This window comes from Caretta caretta, chromosome 10, assembly GCF_965140235.1.
Source record: "Caretta caretta isolate rCarCar2 chromosome 10, rCarCar1.hap1, whole genome shotgun sequence".
NCBI classification, from domain to species: Eukaryota; Metazoa; Chordata; order Testudines; family Cheloniidae; genus Caretta; species Caretta caretta.
The window spans coordinates 79,834,105-79,855,136 of NC_134215.1; the positions used below are offsets into that span (position 1 = coordinate 79,834,105).

Below are 21,032 nucleotides of genomic sequence, written 5' to 3' on the forward strand. Positions count from 1 at the left end.
CAGGACTGGGGCCTGATTCAAAGGTCTATTGATTGCCTTGGAGAGTGAATCCTTCTCTCTGATGAATCAGTTTCTGAGAAAAAAGGACTACATGTTTTTTCTACATATTATGTAATGTATGTATTTTACATATATATATTTTTGCACTTTTTTCTATTGGTGCTTTTATTTCTTTTGGCTGAATTCACATCTGATTACATGAATGTGAGTACAACATTTAACATAGGCTCATATGCACTTTTTAAAATATTTCCCCTGGGAATGTTGGGGTGCACTCCTCTGAATTATAAAAGCTTGCATTGTAGCTTGCATACTATATTGTTCTCTTTAGGGGTATGAAAAGTGACAGAGTACTTTCCACTGCTGTGTTTTGTAAAAGGCAGCAGAAAAATATTACCCATGCCTGCGGATATGATTTCAAGAACTCTGGAATATTGCAAATCATCAGCCATGTAACTGGATCTTGCTTTTGTTTTAAAGAAATAAAATTTAGAAGTTCTGTTTTTGTTATGTAGTCTCTGTTCTAGAAAATCTGCACAAGGCTACTGTGAATTAGATCATAATCGGTTGCTAAAAATAAGTATCATTTATACAGCTTTTCTTCTCTGAAGCTCTTAGCAACAGAGTTGCTTGAATTTGAAAGGGTGTAAGTGCATGTGTTAGTAACTTATTTAACTCCGGTAAAATTAGTGGAGTAGTTACTCAACATGAAATCTGAAAAACAATTTTTTTAAATTTTTTTTCTGTTGGTGAGTCATAGCCTGTCCCCTGTGTCTGCATTTGGTGGTGTGCGTGACACATTGGCATCCTGCGGAAAAGGACCTAGGGGTGACAGTGGACGAGAAGCTGGATATGAGTCAGCAGTGTGCCCTTGTTGCCAAGAAGGCCAATGGCATTTTGGGATGTATAAGTAGGGGCATAGCGAGCAGATTGAGGGACGTGATCGTTCCCCTCTATTCGACATTGGTGAGGCCTCATCTGGAGTACTGTGTCCAGTTTTGGGCCCCACACCACAAGAAGGATGTGGATAAATTGGAGAGAGTCCAGCGAAGGGCAACAAAAATGATTAGGGGTCTGGAACACATGAGTTATGAGGAGAGGCTGAGGGAGCTGGGATTGTTTAGCCTGCAGAAGAGAAGAATGAGGGGGGATTTGATAGCTGCTTTCAACTACCTGAAAGGGGGTTCCAAAGAGGATGGCTCTAGACTGTTCTCAATGGTAGCAGATGACAGAACGAGGAGTAATGGTCTCAAGTTGCAGTGGGGGAGGTTTAGATTGGATATTAGGAAAAACTTTTTCACTAAGAGGGTGGTGAAACACTGGAATGCGTTACCTAGGGAGGTGGTAGAATCTCCTTCCTTAGAGGTTTTTAAGGTCAGGCTTGACAAAGCCCTGGCTGGGATGATTTAACTGGGAATTGGTCCTGCTTCGAGCAGGGGGTTGGACTAGATGACCTTCTGGGGTCCCTTCCAACCCTTATATTCTATGATTCTATGATCCTCCGTTACCATAAATACTGCCTAGAGTTCGTACGGGACTGGCTATCAGTGGGGTTCCAAGGAAAGCTCATGCTCAAATAAATTGGTTAGTCTCTAAGGTGCCACAAGTACTCCTTTTCTTTTTAAGGAATATGCTATTGACAACCTCAGTGTTATTTGTTGCAAAAGAGAGAGGTTGATATTCCCAGATTTCTGAGTGCAGTGGAGCTGATAAATAGTTAAATAATTCCCTACCTAGTGCTCAAAGTTCTTCAGTAACTCCTGTTAACCTTTGAGGTTGGTCTTCAGGTGTCTTTCATAATTGCTATACTGTCTACTCCGAGTGTTAGGGAAATAGAATTACAGAATCAAAACATATACAGACAATGTATGAAAAAACTGTATATGGTTGATGCCTTCCCTATGTTCCTTGTCGTCTTAGATTATAAGCTTTCGAGGGTGTCCATCTCTGTGCACTGTACATAGCACAATGGGGTCCTGATCCTGCTTAGAGCCACTGTGTGCTACTGGACAATCTTCCTGTCTATTGTGTATATTACATCGAACTAGAGTACTGTATTTCCCATCCAGATAAAATGATTCTGAGGTCTGGTCTTGCCTTTATCCCAAAGATCAACTCAGACCATCACAGATCACAAGATATAAACCTTCCATCCTGTCTAAATCCTGAGCATCTAAAAGAGAGACAGTGCACCCCATGGACATGCAAAGAACAGTTAAAATGGATCTAAATACAACTGTAGGCTGTGGAAATCTTACTGCACTCCTAGTGCTTTGTCACTGCTGGTCATGGGCAAGGCCTCCTTAGTAAGGAGAATCAGCCTGTGCATCGTGGAATTATACAAGGCCAGAAGACCATTAAATGACACAAGGGGCCACCTCAGTGGTTGACAGGTCTCAGGTTGTTTGATCAGATTAGTATAAAACTGATTAACCTTTTCTAATGATCAGCTGCACTTTTTTCCCTGATACTCACCACTACAATATAAAGCAAAAAGGATAGTTTATTTCATCATGAGCAATGGGAAACAGCACATTGTCTGCCTTCAAAATTACAAGATTTTTTTCCTCCCAGACTGTAGGCTTTAAAATGTTTTGGATAAATATGATTAATGTTTTAATGTTCAAACACTTATTATTAGGATGGTGGGTCCTTGGATCAAGTACTGAAAAAAGCTGGAAGAATTCCAGAGCAGATTTTGGGCAAAGTTAGCATTGCTGTAAGTATATTTGTAATTTACTCTGGGAAGCAGGGACCAGATGTCTCCATATTATATTAGGATAGTGCCAGATCCAGAAGGCAAAAGCAGCTGGTTTGTGGGATTGAGGAAAATTTAAGTGGGACAGGCAAATATTACTGGGCTTTAAAGTGGTGGGTTTTTTTTTGTTTTTTTTTAAAATACATGTCACCACTTTGTAACTAAGGGCATTTGGATGGATCACACACATTCCATTGCGTATGTTTGCTTTGATTTCCCGCTAACGGATGTCAGCTGCTGTTACTACCACTGTGTGGGAAAAGAACCAGCAAAATAATTCAAATGGTCTGAAAAGACCGCCTATTAAAATGTTTGGAATGTTACCCTTTAAGTATCTGTACTGCAGTAGGTTGTGTCCATGACATTTCTGGTGGTTGTTTGGTTAACATTATTCTCTTTTATGGCAAATTGGAGTATAAATTTGAACATGACTGCCTTTATTTTCTCTTTCAATTCTTGCCATGGTGTATTGTGCTTTTGATTGTAGATGACATTTTGAAATTCTTGCTTGGACGAAACTCATGTTTTCATTTTTACTGGTTTTACAGCTTTGAAATGTTGAATTTTCTTTTCTCTAGGTAATAAAAGGTCTCACATATTTGAGAGAGAAACATAAGATAATGCATAGAGGTAAGACCATGCATTACATCCCTGGCTTCTCTTTTCCTTGTATATTGAACATCAGTAGAAATCAAGAGATTTTTTTTCTGTTTGTTTTTCATGCTTTTATGTCTCATCTTGAATTTTTTTTCACCTGACATATTGTTTCTCCAAATCTCTTTCAACCATTAACCCTGTAGCTGGTGGGTGCTCTCACAACCTCAGTACGTTGCAGGTGTGATGAACATTCTTTGAAATGTTAGCATGCGGCTTCCATCGCATCACGTATGCAGTGGTGATGGTGTAGCTGTGTCGGTCCCAGGATATTAGAGAGACAAAGTGGATGAGGTAATATCTTGTATTGGGCCAACTTCTGTTGGTGAAAGAGATGAGCTTTCAAGCTTACCATCAGATAAGCCCAAGCCAATCAATATGAGACATGTAGGAATTGGTGTTTGTGTGATTACATATTTGATATACTCTCTTGCTTTATGAAGAAAATTGTTAAATACATTATGAAACAATATTTATGACATTATAGTTCTCTAATTGTAATGGGTTTTCTTCTGGTAGCAAAGGTCTATTAGCCATCTTAGCTAAAAGCTTTGAAGAGTTTCAAAGAAATGCAACACGCTGCTTTTAATTTCTGTTAATTTCCATTATCACCATTAAGACTGTGGTTCCTCTTTAAATTAAAAGTCACAGGCTTTTAGTAGATGTCTCAGGCATTCATGTGCTATTTATAGAAGTCTACCAATCAGAAGTGCAGCCCTTTATATTTATTACCTAGTTTAACGGTTGTTAACAACATGGGTAATTGTTAAATCACACAAAAAAGAGGCAGGAGTTCAGTTCTAAATCTGCCTAGGTCTTTGAATGGACTTTACTGTAGGGTAAACACCCATAATGTTTCCTGCATCTTTTACCTTAGCCTTTTAAATCCAGCTGTTTTTTAATCGGCTGCATCTCCTACTAAATCAGAAATGGCACTTGTGAAATAAAACATTCTGTATTTTCTTATGTCACTGTAAATTACGCACCAGAGATGGATTGCTCTACATTTTTGTTGCCTCAGCTCATTGCAGTGATTACACAATATAGCTGTTAGTACTGACCATTCAGCTAGTCTCTTGCATCATTTAGGACTCCACAGACTTTTGGTTATAAAAATATTCCATTCATCAGACTAGTCACCTGATATGTGGTTGTTAGCAAAACCAGGAAAGGATTAATAGGAACGCACGTAGATGTGACAGATTGAAGAACCACTTTAAACATGATGCAGCAGACTGTATTTATTACATGTTCTCTTTTGGGTTTTACTAACAGCTGAATATAGGCTTCTGCCAAAGGGGTGATAGGGACTTCATGTGGATTTCTGATGGTAGCTGCAAAGGAATGTGGTTTCTAGTTTAGCGCTTAACAAGGTTTCTTGGAAAAGAGACCCACTGTTTTAGGGCAGACAAAAAATGTGACACTTGAACACTCTCAACACCTAGTTCAGCAATGGCATAACTCCTTTGACATCAATGGAGTTGCAGCCTCTTATGACAGTGCTAACTTTGATCCTTCAATATGAAACATTGTAATAATGGGTGTGGGGAAGAAGGAGAATAAAATGAACTATATAGTAGTGTGGCTTTTTTTTTTTCTGTTTTGTTTGGTGGTAATGGTGGTTTTTCAGGAGGGGTTGTTTGAGGGGGTTTTGTTTTTGAGATTTTCTTGTTTTTATTTGTTTGCAACATTTAGACTTGCATGTTTTTGTCATTGGTATATTTTTGAGGTTATAAAAGGGAAAATCAAACCACCTCTGTTGGAGATACCGTCACATCTTGTAAAAAGACATCGTTTGGCCTAGTTAGTAGTGGAATGGGAGACCTCCAAAAAAACACCTTTGTAGTGTTGGTAATTCAGTAGGTGGCATTCTTCGGTTTGAGTCTGTGCTGAACAGTGCCAGCTGGCCTCTGTTCTGATGGAGATACCAAAAGCACCAAAATGACTTAAAAGCCAAGTCCTATTTTCATCAATGACTTAGAAGTCAAAGTCTCATTGAAAGTCAATGGGATTTAGGCTCCAAAGTCTTGTAAGCATTTTTGAAAATTTTACCCTAGATCCTTTGTAGAAATCCTAGAAATGTAGGCCTGGAAAGGACCTTGAGAGGTCATCAAATCCAGCCTCCTGCACTGAGGCAGGACCAAGTAAACCTTGACCATCCCTGACATGTGTTTGTCTAACTTGTTCTTAAAAATCTCCAATAGTGGGGATTCCACAACCTCCCTTGAAGCTTATTCCAGAATTTAATTACCCTGATAGAAAGTTTTTCCTAATATCTAAACTAAATCTCCCTTGCTGCAGATTAAGCCCATTACTTCTTGTCCTACCTTCAGTGGTGATGGAAATCAGATGATCACTGTCTTCTTTATAACGGTTCTTTATATATTTGAAAATATATCAGGTCCCCTTTCAGTCTTCGTTTCTCAAGACTAAACATGGCCAGTTTTTTTTAATGTTTCCTCATAGGTCAGATTTTCTAAGCCTTTTACCACTTTAGTTGCTCTGCTCTGGACTCTCTCCAGTTTGTCTATATCTTTCCTAAAGTGTGGTGCCCAGAATTGGACACAGTACTCCAGGCCGCACTGGTAACAAATAGAGCGGGTCACCTCTCTGAGTCTTACGTACCACGCTTCTGTTAATACAACCTAGAACGATATTAGCCTTTTTCACAACTGCATCATAGTGTTGACTCATGTTTAATTTGTGATCCACTATAATCCACAGATGCTTTTCAGCAGTGCCATCCCCTAGCTAGTTATTCCCCATTTTGTAGTTGTGCATGTCATTTTTCCTCCCTAAGTGAAGTACTTTGCATTTATCTTTATTGAATTCAATCTTGTTGAATTCAGACCAATTCTCCAATTTGTCAAGGTCATTTTGAATTCTAATCCTGTCCTCCAAAATATTTGCAGCCTCTCGCAACTTGGTGTCATCTGCAAATTTTATAAATATGCTTTCCACTGCATTATCCAAGTAGTCAATGAAAATATTGAATAGTACCGGACCCAGGACTAACCCCTGCAGGACCCCACAAGATTCACCCTTCCAATTTGACAGTGAACCATTGATAACTATTATTTGAGCATGGTCATTTAGGTAGTTGTGCACCCACCTTATAGTAATTTAATCTAGACCACATTTCCCTAGTTTGATTATGAAAATGTCATGTGAGACTGTGTCAAAAGCCTTACTACGATCAAGATATGCCCTGTTTATTGCTTCGCTCCTCTCCACTAGACTAGTAACCCTTTCAAAGAAGGAAATCAGGTTGGTTTGGCATGATTTATTCTTGACAAAGTTATGCTGGCTATTCCTCATAACCCTATTCTCCTTTAGGTGATTAAAAATTGGTTATTTAATAATTGGTTTCAGTATCTTTCCAGGTATCAAATAAGATGTAAATCCAAAATATGGATGTGGTTGTTAAAGATCCTATGGCACATTTTGCAAGGGTAAGACTGACTATTAAGGGCAGGTCTACACTTCAGTTTTACCATCAGATAGGGGTGTGATTATTTTTTTTATGACGTAGCTAGGTTGGTAAAAGCCCTTCTGACAGTATAGCTTATTTCACTCACCAAACCAATATAAATGGTAGTGGCAAGAGCACTTTGCTAGTATAACTACAGCTACACTTGGAAGGCTTTGCCAGTGTAGTTATAAAAGCAAAACTTCTAAGCGTAGGCAAGGCTTTAGCCTGGTGTCCTACTCCTGTTTCAGTTTGGGCAGCTACATGCTGCTTATCTCAGCTTCTCTCTTTGTTCTTCGGTTGATTGTTCTAAGCTATGGTACAGCTACCGCATTTAGCCCCTTGATTGTGGTATGGGGGGGAATGAAATGATCCTTGTTCTTAGCTTGTATAACAGTTTAAGGACTTGATCCAACAGGAATGTACAAAAGTACTTGGAAATTAGTATACTGATCTGCACCAGAAGATGCTGCACAGGGTGCACTGCTGACACCAACCCAAATGCCTCCCATCTTGTTGCTGTTATAATTCACGAGGGGCTTAGTCCTGAATTGGAGTCGGAATAATGAAATGGCTGCTGGATGCCTCACTAGTTGCCATTGGATTGTGTTTAGGGATATGTTTGGCCATGCCCTTCCCCTGCCCTTAGATATGTTCACTTTCTCCCCTATGAAATGCTTCACATCGCTGCTTATTACAGGCTCTACCGAGCAGGCTGTTCATTCTGTGGATACTCTACTGCACTGCAGCAAGTATGTGCTGAGCACAGAGCCGCTCAGCACTATGCAACGACTGCTCTGTCAGCCATAGTATTGGGCCCCAAGTCTAAAAAGGGGTTTGGGGTCTGTGCCTGGTTGCCTGGGGCAAGTGATGATGGTGGTCCCTTTATTTGTTGTAGGCATGGGCCAGATCCGGATCTTTTCATTTGTTGTTGGTGGGCTCAGATCCAAACCCACCTTACCATTCCAAAACCGGAAGGGGCCTATTTTCTGGTAATTGTTCAGCTGCATCGAGAATCTCTCAAAAACAGGCATTCTCATAGGATTTAGGCCCAAGGGGGTGGAGATCTGGTGAGAATAGTGTTGTTTTATGATACCTAACTGAACCTGAGCTCCAGGAAAATCTGGATCTGAGCACCGAGCACCAACCACCACCTCCTTTCTAGTTTAGTTTGACACTAGATTCTTACTTAAAGATGGTCAGCAGTGTAAAAATGTGTCTCTCTTTTCTGAGTTAAATTCTGCCACAGATTGTGTTGAGATACTTCACCTGGGACACCACAAAGCCTGGGTTTCTGTTGGACAGTTAATGGTAATACTGTATTCTGTACCCAGCCTTTTGTACTCAACACACTGAAAACTCACATGGTGGGAAGTGCTTCTTGTTACTTATAAACTCTGAAACTTAGTTTTAGAATTAATTTTAGCTAATATTAGCACTTCTGGACCTCCTGCTGCCAGTCATTATCTTGGGATGCTGGTGTTAGTGGAGTAGTGGAAATCAATATGAGAGATGGCAAACCACTGTTAAAGTGCAGTGAAAAACATTTTAAATAATTTGAATAAGAAGTCTGCTGTTTGAATTTGTTGGTACATATCAAGGAGCTACAGATGTCCTTTTGTTTTTAAATCCCTAATAAAGCTGGATGGAATCTCACTTGCTGTCTCTGGTACTGAGCCTCCATTCTATCACCATCACAAATGGGTGTCACTTTTCACTCCTCTGGTGGCTGCCATATAACACACTCAATAGCAGAAGTTTTTAATTAAAACTTGATTTTAAAAAGTACTGTTTCACAGTTCGGACATGGTGAGAATTGCATCTCTCTATGGGAGCCCTGTGAATGCTGTAAGTAGAATGAGGGATTAATCCAAAACCATTGTAGTTAAAGGGAGTATTTTCTTTGACATCAGGCCTGCAATGGAGCTTTCTTTGTCAAGTTGACTGTTAAAGATTTATGATCTTTCGAATGTATATCTTAAAGTGAATGCCAACATGTTTCATTGTCTTGATTGGTGACCCATTGAACAGCTTTGACTGATTTTTGGGAGTGCATTGAGGACTCTGACTTTCTGGCTTAGCAGGTGCTAGATATGAAGCATCAATCTTTCAGTTGATGTGAAGGGGCTGATTGTGTCATTTATGAAGTGATCCCTGCTTTCTGATGTTTGGCTCCTCACTGGCAAGGCTTGGATTGAACTAGTACACAGGGCTAAGGCGTAGTGGCACGTCTTTCACGCTCCTTCCTTGTTCTCTGGAATCTAAGAATCTGTCAATTAAAAAGAGTTTTTGTCTAGCCATTGTTGCTGGGATACACTTGGGTCACGTTTTTGAGACTAACTGATGCTGTGACAGCTGCCTGTTTGCACAACCTGAAATAATTCTGAGGTGTGAAGCCCTGCCCGTTCATTTAGATGGGTGCTAACTCAGATGCCCACTGATAATACCTTAAAAGTCAACATTCCTTACAATTTCATTGCTTATCAAAGCATGTATGGAAGAAAAGGGAAAATCTTATTGTGAAGATCTGCCCAAATCTACTGTGAGTGACAGCCCATTTGGCCCCAGGAGTGAGTGGCTTTGGTAGATACAGCCACTCCTACCCATATACACACCCAATAAAGGAGTAACCTAGCAGAGCCCAACTGGGCATCTCCACCTCCCTCCCAAGAGGGAGTGAAGCTCACAAATGCCAGTGGAACATCTGAGGCTTGTCAAGGGGAAGCCAAACTCAAGGAGCCCAGCAAAGGCAGAGGCCCTTTGTGTATTCAGATCCTACCAAGGGCGAGCCAAGTGCTAGGAGCCCAGAGAACATGCATGATTAGAGCTTACATAATCTGCCATGATGGGTGTCTCCGATGAGCAGAGCTTAGCACTCTCTTTAGTTTCCAGACTGATCCCTGACCACTTTCCAATCACGGAGAACAGGGAGCAGTCCCATAATGAACAGCGGGTAAAAGTCCTCTAGCTTCATTCAGATATATGGTAGACCCTGTAAAAGGCATCGTCCAAAACTTGACCTGATGATACTGTTTGTGCTAAGGGTCTTGCACCACTTAGTCAGGTTCTGACAATTTTTAGCTGAACTTTAGGGCCAGCTGTTCCTTATGGTGGGTTGGCCTGTGCTTTAAGTTTACAATTTGTAAATCAGATAAATTCTGGTGCGGTAGCTTTGACTCTGTTTAAGTGCAGTCATCCCTCGCAATCGTGGATGCATCAGAGGCTGCTCTTTCAAAGTGCATGGTCCAACAGAAGTTCCTCCTTTACATTCCTTCAGTTTATCTATGTTATCTACTTACATGTGCTCCATACAGCCAATGAGCTATATATCTGCAAACAGTGCATTTTGTATTCAGCTTTGTTGTACTGTGCGTTAACAGGGTCAGGAATATATTCAGTTTACACACACTACATATTCTCAGTAGAGAAACTCTTTTAGAGTTGTGGGGTGCTAGGCAAAGCAGAGTGATTAAAATAATATTAAGATGAATCCTTTGTACTTTAAGGTGATACCACGAGCTACAAGATCAAAAGGAGGAGAAGCAGTCAGTATATTTCCTTATCTTGACACATGTTCATATCTGAGTTCCACACAAGTTCCAACTTGCGGACTCTCACTTTCTATAATGGCTCAGTGTAACTCCCTGGTGAGTGTGATACAGGTTCCTCTCTGTGCCCGATTGGCAGAGGAAATGTCTTTGTGATAGCCACAGCTAGAGAGCATTGGCTCTTTAGCTCCTTCAGCAGCAGCAGCTCAGGAGGACCCAGTTCAGTCCTCAGTGTATTGGCCATGTGACTTCAACTGACCACAGAGGGATACTGTATAAATAGGCTGACTTCATGCCCCACCTCTACCCCTTTATCCTGCTATCTAAGGCACTTGGCTGATTTTTAAAGTTAAAGTAGCTTTTTTACTCCGATTGCAGATCACCTTTCCTGAGACTTCCTTGATCGCTGTCTTGAATAAAGAACTCCTAGTTGCATATGGACCTGGAGCTGGGGTACTAAATAAAGGAGAACCCAAGCAAACTAAAGTGCTTGGGAAAACTTAGGCCATGTCTACACTAGGAGTGCTTTGCTTATCTAGCTATACTGTTTATATTATACCACCAAAGTGCTCCTAGTGTGGATGTACCTTGTTACCAACAAAAAAGCAATTTTGTTGGTATAGCTTATTCCAATTCCCCCAAGCGAAATAAGCTATACTGGTAAAAGCACAGTTTTGCTAATATATCTTCATCTACACTGGGGGCTTTTGTTGGTACCGCTCTGTCATACCCCTTCACAACTCTGACCGACAAAGCTATGCCAGCAGAAGTCTGTAGTGCAGACTAGGCCTACAATCCTACCACACATAGCAAACAGTATCACCTATTTAAAGTAGGTGGTCTATATTGTACCAAGTTATGTTCCCTTAATGGTGAGATATAAAATGTGAACTCATACCATGGAATGAAAGTCCCCAAATGGTCCCATTTCAGATTGAAACATATGGATTATCTTTCCAGCAAATAACCCTGGTAACTATGCTGATATTGTAAGATTACAGCAATCAAGTGACTTTCTATAAAAACATGGCTTCACAGATAAATCTCTGCTGTCTTGGGCCAGAACTTTGTAAGAATAGTTTTTTAGTTGTTGTGGTTTGTCACCCATTCATAGTTGGTCCAGAAAATAGACCCCTTCAGGTTTGGATCCGAACCAAGAGAAAAAACATAAGAGGAAAGTTTGGATGTAAAGATTTTAATCAAATTCCTTTGCTCCTTCACACGCACTCTCCCTTCTCTGAAAGGGAGATGCTCAAATAAATTGGTTAGTCTCTAAGGTGCCACAAGTACTCCTTTTCTTTTTGCGAATACAGACTAACACGGCTGTTACTCTGATCCCTTCTCTGAAACCCATAGATGTTCAGATTCAAGTTTTTGTTCTGGCTCAGCTCTACTAATAACATTTATTAATACAGAATGTGTTTTATAAATCAAATATTCTTGTCACAGTTTTTGCAGCTTTGTATTTAATTCTGCTTGGGCAAGACAGTTTAGTCAGTTTCACATTTGGGTTGTCATGAACTTCACATAGTGCTGGTTGTTTTAAACCTTCCCTGCAGTGCTGGAAAACAAAACAACTCCCCTTCCCTCCCCTGAGCTGCAGGCACGTGCTTTCTCTTTCTTTGATCTATTTAAACAAAACATTCAGGATAATATCTATTCTCAGGTAGAGTGAAATACAGAATCAACATTATGGGCCTAAGCTATGTGCCTGTGTCCTTTAATTTTTCTGGACTGTTTCTTGGATCACATTGCATCGTCAATATCTTTTGGAGATTGGGTGGAATTAGGGTATATCTGCTTAATAGGAATCAATAAGTACTTGGAAACTGTAGGCCATATAGCACAGGCATTTGCATTAATGTAATTGACTGCAGCTACTGTTGGTCAGCTGTAACTGACTTTGCAGCATTGCTGGGCAATAAAACAAAGGAACATTATGGTAACACTAAAAAAAAATAGACTCTTACGTTTTTCACAAAAAGAGTATTTTATCATAAGATGTTAACAGTAGAGTGCTCCTGAGGTCCAGAGCTAGTATATTTGGTCCACAACACATCACACAGTAACTAGCACAATGGGGCCCTGACTTCTAGGCATTACTTTAACACAGATAAATAATAATAATAGTGCTGACCTGGAGAAAGAGAATGAAGGGGAAAGGCAAACTTGTTGGTGACACAAAATTAGTTAATTAGTCAAAAGCAGGGCGAATGATAAAGACCTGCAGAGAGACCAAGTGAAAGTAGGTAACTAAACAACATGACTTTCAGCGCTAAAACTTTAGTTGTTCAGGGGTGTGAAAAAACACCCCTCTGAGCAACCAAAGTTTTAGCGCCGAAAAGCACCAGTATAGACAGCGCTTTATCGTCGGGAGCTGTTCGGGGTGGAGTTTTTTTATCGCCGTGAGAACTCTACCCCGGCGGTAAAGCGTGTCTATGCTGCTGCAGCCGCGCCATAATATGGGCAGTGTAGACATACCCTTAGAGACACAGGTGGCTCCTGAACTAGCTGTGACCTTTCAGGAAAACTATTCAGGCATCATGATGGACAGTGAAGAAAGTCATTAGGGTGCATTAAGAGGAGAACGGAAAATGTTATCCCTTTATATAGATTAACTCATTTGGAATGCTGTGTTTTGTTTTGGTCCTCCTCTCTGAAAGGAGAACTGGAAAAACTTTGGAAGGAAAGAATTAAATCAAGTGGACATAAGGCAAGGATAACTGGAGAAGAGGAAAGGAGGAGGCAGGTAATGTGAAGAGCTTACCAGGCTAAAAGGATTAGGACTCTTTTTTGCAAGGATTAAGCAGAGGTGTGATAAAGGTACATATACTCTTCCATACTACCAGAATAAAAAGGCTCCAAATGATAAGGAAACAAATTTCCATACTGTGACTAACCCATGAAACTCCTTGTTGCAGAGTATTAAGATAAATGGCATGGTAATTGTATTGGTTTGGGTGGGTTTTTTTGTTTTTGTCTTTTGTTTTTTTCAAGAAACCATCACTACATGAATAAAAATAGCAAATAGCACCTGCAGATGAGCCAGGATAAAATTCCAATTGGTATCAACTATACTTTCATATAGGGTTTTTATTCTTTTACATGCTTGTGTGTGTGTGTGTAGAGGATGAGGTTATAAGGAGGTTACTTCACGTCCCCATAAACCCTGAAGACCCCCACTGGAAATAAGATGCAAATTTTTAGCAGTGAGGGTAGTTAACTGGTGGATTATTCAACACTGAAAATGTGTAAATCAAGATTGGATATATTTTTAAAAGATATGCTCTGGCTCAGACTTGAGTGAATTCAGGGAAGTTCTATGGCCTGCATTCTAGAGGAAGTCAGACTCGATGACCACAGTGGTTCTTTATGGCCTTCCTTATGAATTGCTCTATTTAGCACCCTCCTCTCTTCAATGTTGTATATCCATCTTTCTGTCTTGAGAGGACTGGCTGGGAATCCTCAGCGCCATTCCTCAGTTGTCTGGAGGGACTGATGTTAAGTGACATGCGACATGCCCTTTCACCTTCTCCAAGGGTTCAGTACATGGCTCCTGCAGCACACTCTGGCCAGCTCTCCTGTGTGATAGTACAGAGCCTGGGACTGATCTCCATGGGGTTGTCCTTTCCCTCAGTGTCGCAGCCAAATCTTTCCATTGTGAAGGGTGTTTTGACATGCTCGTTTGATTTGGGCAATATGAATTGCGTTGGGAAAATACTGGGTGCAGGGAAACTGCTCAAGAGTAATCTGTTTACAGAGGTGGGGGGTGGGCAGTGGAGTTCCAAACATCATGTTCTCGTTCGAATCAGAAGCTTTAAGCAGACAATGAATATGCTCAAAGAATGGCAGGCTTTATTGCAAAGTCCAGAGTTTGCTGGGCTATTGTAAGAGCTTCAATATGTGATTATCAGAGTTGTCAGTAGAAAAACACATGCAAGGCACAGTTTAAGCCTTCAGAGACAAGCTGTATTCCAGGTAGTCCCCAGCACCAGAAGTACTGTTAGAAGTTCACTGACAATGGAATGCTGACATTTTAATTGTTTCTTTTGCCGTGAAAAGATGAAGATGGAATGTTTGTGCTGCTCAGCGAGAGCTGTCAAATGAGATGACGATAGGTTTTTAAAAATTTCTTCTGTGTCTGCATTACATACCAAACCGGTGGGTACGTGCATAAATATAACTAATATAAATATGGCATTCAGCATTTTTCCAGGAGCTGCTGTGGCTTCAAAGTGTCTTATGAACATTCCCACCCTCACCTGTCCCAAAACCAAAACATGGCTAACAAGCCTTGTCCGAAAATCCTTGGGTATCCAGGAGTTTTTATAACCTCTCACTGCTGGCCCCAAAGTGCTGAGCCGTGGCTGCTGCTTTCTTATGACTAGGGTTATCCTGTTTCAGGTTCCCAAAAAGAGGACACTGCTGGATGGGGGGAGCAGAGGGGGAGCTGGAGGGAGGGTACAATTGGGGGGTGTTGGAGGGGTGGGTGTGTGTGTGTGTGTACTGGATAGGGGTACCTCAGGGGTGCTGGAAGGGGTACCTGCGGCCTCACCCTTGAGGTGGGGGGGCAGTGTTGCTCCCTGTCGCGGTGGCTGGCGCAGACTTGGGATGCAGCAACAGCCATCAGTCAGCACCTCCCTGTGGGGCTCTCTTCTCTCCCCAGCGCTGGGAGCCGGGGTCTGGGTGGGCCGGATCCAGCTGCTGTGGCTGCAGGGGAGGGACCAATCAGGGCGCAGAGACTGCTCCTTCTCAGCTGCAACATCTGTTCCTCAAAAATCACAGACACTGCCTCTTATTCGAAAAATCCACCTGGATAGAGGGCAGAGGATCAAAAAAAGGGGCGATGGGGGGGGGGGGGAACCCGGACATATGGTAACCCTGCTAATGAGTGGAATTTCAAGCTTAAAGATTTTCTGCAGAGAGAGACCATGGGCTGGATCCCTCCTACAGTCAGTAGGCAGTGACCTAGCTAAGGGGGAGGGAACAAAACCTGGGGCCGGTTTTGTTCACTATCTTCATAAATGATCTGGAGGATGGTGTGGATTGCACTCTCAGCAAATTTGCGGATGATACTAAACTGGGAGGAGTGGTAGATACGCTGGAGGGCAGGGATAGGATACAGAGGGACCTAGACAAATTGGAGGATTGGGCCAAAAGAAATCTGATGAGGTTCAATAAGGATAAGTGCAGGGTCCTGCACTTAGGACGGAAGAACCCAATGCACAGCTACAGACTAGGGAATGAATGGCTAGGCAGCAGTTCTGCGGAAAAGGACCTAGGGGTGACAGTGGACGAGAAGCTGGATATGAGTCAGCAGTATGCCCTTGTTGCCAAGAAGGCCAGTGGCATTTTGGGATGTATAAGTAGGGGCATAGCGAGCAGATCAAGGGACGTGATCGTCCCCCTCTATTCGACATTGGTGAGGCCTCATCTGGAGTACTGTGTCCAGTTTTGGGCCCCACACTACAAGAAGGATGTGGATAAATTGGAAAGAATCCAGCGAAGGGCAACAAAAATGATTAGGGGTCTGGAACACATGACTTATGAGGAGAGGCTGAGGGAACTGGGATTGTTTAGTCTGCAGAAGAGGAGAATGAGGGGGGATTTGATAGCTGCTTTCAACTACCTGAGAGGTGGTTCCAGACTATTCTCAGTGGTAGAAGAGACCATTACTCCTTGTCCTGTCCTCAAGTTGCAGTGTGGGAGGTTTAGGTTGGATATTAGGAAAAACTTTTTCACTAGGAGGGTGGTGAAACACTGGAATGCGTTACCGAGGGAGGTGGTAGAATCTCCTTCCTTAGAAGTTTTTAAGGTCAGGCTTGACAAAGTCCTGGCTGGGATGATTTAATTGGGGATTGGTCCTGCTTTGAGCAGGGGGTTGGACTAGATGACCTCCTGAGGTCCCTTCCAACCCTGATATTCTATGATTCTATGAAATCTCCTTGAGGCTCTTGTTGTGTAGAATCCCCTTGGTTGTTCTGTTGCAGAGGTGGGGTTTCCCCCCACCTGGAATTTGCTGCTAGGCTGGCCCTGAGCCCACGATGGGATCTCTGCCTGCATTGAGGCCCCCTGCACATGCCGCCTGGCAGCAGGCTCCAGGGGAGTCGTACTACCAAGGACTCCCCCAGGAGCTCTTCCTGCCTGTAAAGGGGAAATCGATGTTGCAGAAAAGGCTCCATGGTAAAGCAGTAGGTGTATTATCTTTCCTAGGAGATCTCCATGGGGGTAGGTAGGGGATATATCCCTGTAGATATCTTCTTGGGGCCCTATGTAGCAGGGAGGGAGACTGTACTGTGAAGGCATCTGAGTTCCTCTTCTCTGCAGGAGGGGAGAGCGACATGTGTGCAGCATCCCCTCCATCTTGAGATCTTGGGGCCATGCTATGTGTGGCCCTATATTAGGTCAGGGTGTGGATTTGCTGTGACTTAAAGCTAGCGCTGAGTTCTGTGTAGTTACTCTGGATTGATGCTACTGTAGCTGAGCTCAAGAAGCTCTGGAAGGCATTGAAAAAGCACTTCAGTGTGCCTGGGCATCTTCAAGTGACCTGCTCTAGAGCGGTGGTGCTCGGAACCAGAACCAACAACAAGAATTTCAAAAAGCAAATAACACTTACACTCCACTTCCGTTTCCTGGTCTGTATGTCTCTCTTCAAATCAAGTGTAACGTTTTACACAGAGCCCTCCCTATTTTGGAGTGCTGTGTTATCATCAGCTTTCCAAGATTACCCTGCTACGAACATGAACTGCAGACTGACTCCTTTGGGGATGTGTGGCAAGCTGCCTGGAGAATGTTTTATATAAATTCTGAACTAAAATATCAAAGAAAATGTGCTTGGGGTGGGAGCTGCTAAGGTTCAGCAGCAGTGGATAAAACAGAAAAGATTCTGCTTCAAGCGTGCTGTGCATACAGTGTTTGCCCAGCTTGCGGTGAAGCATCCAACTTCCTGAAAGCTATTTTAGGCTGTGTCTAATCTATCCATTTTAGGTATTTCCAAGGCCTCATCACCTGCTATCTAAGTACTGTCTGCTTGCTAACAGCACAGAGTGTTTTGTATTCAGTAAAAATGCAATGTGTAGAAAAGAATTTGTCAGCACAGATCTTTCCCCACCTACCTCTTGAATAGTGCTTTGATTTGAGTGATGAGAATATAGTAACTAAGGAGGAATTGAAGTCTGTGTGCTCTGGGGTCACAGATGCACAAACAGGAATTTTGAAAGTTCAATTCCTCCCTCAGTCCAAACAAATTTATAATGACCTTTTTGTTTGTTTGTTTGTTTGTTTTAAACTCATTGGTGGCATTCTTTGCAAATGTGGCTTCCTGTTTTATAAACCCTGTAATTCATTGGTAATGACTCTCGGTAAGTAGTCAGTTATATTGAGAAACTTCTTATACCTACAACAAAAAGATTAAAAGAAATGCTCCCAGCGCTTTAGCATGCATAAGCAGGTGGTTAGTAGTTGCCTAGTTACTAAAGACCTGCATTAGGCTTCCATTTAGGGAAGTAGTGCTGAATGTATAATCTCAGCCAGTTTTTCTTCCTTCTCAGGTAAACTTGATCTCAAACTAAACAAACATTTAATTTAATGCAGTGTTTCAGTATCAGGATTGTTTTCAGTTTAAAATAGCCCATTTACTCTGAGTTTATTTGCTAAAGATAGGAAATTGCTGTGTTTTTACACACACTCAAATATTTTTATAAGCTTTTGGGATGATAGGACACATGGTTGCATTTCATTTCATGACCCAGTAAACTGAAATGTATAGATTATTAATGATTTTTTTATTGAATATTCCTAGGCACCAAAAAAAAAAAAAAGCCATCAAAATGGAGTTAAGTTTGAAAGTACATATTAGCATGTCTGAGACCCGAATGTGAAAGTCCTTACAAGAATGTTGTAGACACTACAAAACGTACATTGGAAAAACAGGAAATTCTGAATGAGATTTAAACATAAACCTTTTGTACCTTCCAGGGAGAGGAAGGGAATCAGGTTGGAAGTTAAAAGGAGAACAAAGGGAGGCACAATGTTACTCCCACCTTTCATGTTACTTTCATTGTCAAATATTCCCATGTTATATATCTATCTATCTATCTATCTATCTCATCCATTCATTTTTTCCCCAGATGTTAAACCATCTAACATTTTGGTGAACTCTAGAGGTGAAATCAAGCTTTGTGATTTTGGTGTCAGTGGACAACTGATAGATTCAATGGCAAACTCGTTCGTGGGGACACGGTCCTACATGTCAGTAAGTATAGCTCTTTTAACTTTGAGTTTACTATGCATTGTGTTATAGTTTTCGGTGATCAGACAAGAAACCACTGCTGCCATCATTACAGTAATTTACAATTATTACTCACTGCCTCACTGAAGTATTCAAGTGTCACATCAAAGTTCAAAAGTGGATTTGTTGCAGTGCATGACTGATGACTTGGAGTCTTCTAACGTTGTAAAAGAGATGCTGATGCAACTGCATTGCAAAATCCAATGAGCTAATGCTTTTGGGTTTTGTGTACATGCATTTCCAAAAAAGTGTGCAGAGCTTGTTCTCCTTACACAAGTCTTTGTCCCTATCCCAGCCCCCAAAATTTCTCACTGTTGCTACAATTGCGAGCCTAGGCAAGATGCTGTCTACACAAGCGCTTCTACCATTGCTATCACAGGGTGAGTTAAACCAGTTATAGCAACAGAGGGAAACTTTAGGGGGAAAAGGTTAATGTAGACCAGGCTTAGTGGCTAGTGTGGGACTACTTTAGTGGGTGTTCTCTTTTGAAAACTAGTATTCAGGAATAAAGTGCTATTTAAAGAAGCACTGTGTATCATGTGGCAACCAGCACGAACATGAATTGTGGTTCCCTTTCTCTCTAATGTATGACGGTACTTTTCAATTTAATGCAGATTCTATTAACTCATAAAGCTAGGGCTTTCAGAATTTCTTCTAAAAAAAGAAAAGGAGTACTTGTGGCACCTTAGAGACAAACAAATTGATTTGAGCATGAGCTTTCGTGAGCTACAGCTCACTTCATCGGATGCATCCAATGAAGTGAGCTGTAACTCAAGAAACCACCTTAGAGACTAACAAATTTATTTGAGCATAAGCTTTCGTGCATCCGATGAAGTGAGCTGTAGCTCACAAAAGCTTATGCTCAAATAAATTTGTTCGCCTCTAAGGTGCCACAAGTACTCTTTTTTTTTTTTTCTTTTTTTTTGCGGATACAGACTAACACGGCTGCTACTCTGAAACCTGAGAAAAAAGAAAAGGAGTACTTGTGGCACCTTAGCGACTAACCAATTTATTTGAGCATGAGCTTTCGTGAGCTACAGCTCACTTCATCAGATGCATAGCTATTACCAGCAGGACAGTGGGGTGGGAGGAGGTATTGTTTCATATTCTCTGTGTGTATATAAAGTCTGCTGCAGTTTCCACGGTATGCATCTGATGAAGTGAGCTGTAGCTCACGAAAGCTCATGCTCAAATAAATTGGTTAGTCGCTAAGGTGCCACAAGTACTCCTTTTCTTTTTGCGAATACAGACTAACACGGCTGTTCCTCTGAAACCTGAGAGTTTCTTCTGTAGCTATGAAATTGAGCCTGGACCTAAAAACAAAGGGGGGGGGGAAAGGTATACTGCTCATTCTACTCAGAATGGATCCTACTTTTCAGGACACTATCTTCTCCATTTGTCATCTGAGGTGGGTGTCAGATTAGGAGTGAACCAGCAATTTATGTTGCAAACTTGAGCTTTGTGGGTTCTGTTAAACAGCAAAACATTGTCACAGCTCCTCGTTTTTTGCCCCTGACTCTGGTGTTTTTGTTTTTATTTTTCTTCTGATCAGGAACAAAGTGTCGCATAGCTTCAGTTTCCAGTGACACGTCACTTCCACAGGTTGAAGGTCTAGGTCGGTCCCATGGCATTATATTTCAAAGATCAAATCATGGTGGTGAATCTGTTTGTTCTCTGCAGTAGTGTTTGAAATTCATTCTTTTGCAGGCAATTACTGATATTGCTCAGTGTCTCTCTCAGCACTGTTTTTCAAACTACGGCGAAAACGCTTTGCTGGACCATGATAATTTTGCAGGCAACATCTGATTTTGATGTCTCAATACAGTGAGATTAGCTTGGAGCTATTTTCTATCTCCTGTCTACTATACACTGTTCTGATGCACTTACTGCCATTTAGGTCATTTTCATGGCTACTTCCATGCTGCCTTCTACTTCTCATTCATTCACTTTTGTTTTTCATCTAATACTCTTGCAAACTGTAGAATTTATCCCCCTTTGGGGTGGCTTCCTTGCTGCCCAAAATCTGGTAGTTATTCTAAAAGGGCTTTGGCTCCAACTCAGGTGGGACATTGGAGAAGGTCTAAGTATGAACTTGCAGAAATAGTATGTGATTGATAAAACACCAATTACACTTTTTATAGTGGTTCACAGTTGTCATTGGTTAAAGGGTTTAATGGCTATAGACCACTCTGACATCCTATAGGAATATCAGACTGTAAAACTCCGTTTTCAAGGTATGAATGCCTAAATGTGTTCATTAGAGTCTTTGATCTTCGGGAGAACTTGAGGCTCAATAAAGGGGGCCAGGGGGAA

The 21,032-nt window shown here is 41.5% G+C and overlaps 1 protein-coding gene across 5 annotated transcripts in view; it reads left to right on the top strand.

Moving 5' to 3' along the window:
- MAP2K1 (mitogen-activated protein kinase kinase 1) overlaps positions 1-21,032 on the top strand; it is a 66,955-nt gene that overhangs the window by 36,099 nt on the left and 9,824 nt on the right. For all 5 annotated transcript variants that reach the window (XM_048867397.2, XM_048867394.2, XM_048867395.2 and 2 more), the window contains 3 exons: positions 2,642-2,719; positions 3,337-3,388; positions 18,559-18,683. In XM_048867397.2, coding sequence (XP_048723354.1) covers positions 2,642-2,719; positions 3,337-3,388; positions 18,559-18,683 — 255 coding nt within the window. The remainder of the gene's footprint in view (positions 1-2,641; positions 2,720-3,336; positions 3,389-18,558; positions 18,684-21,032) is intronic.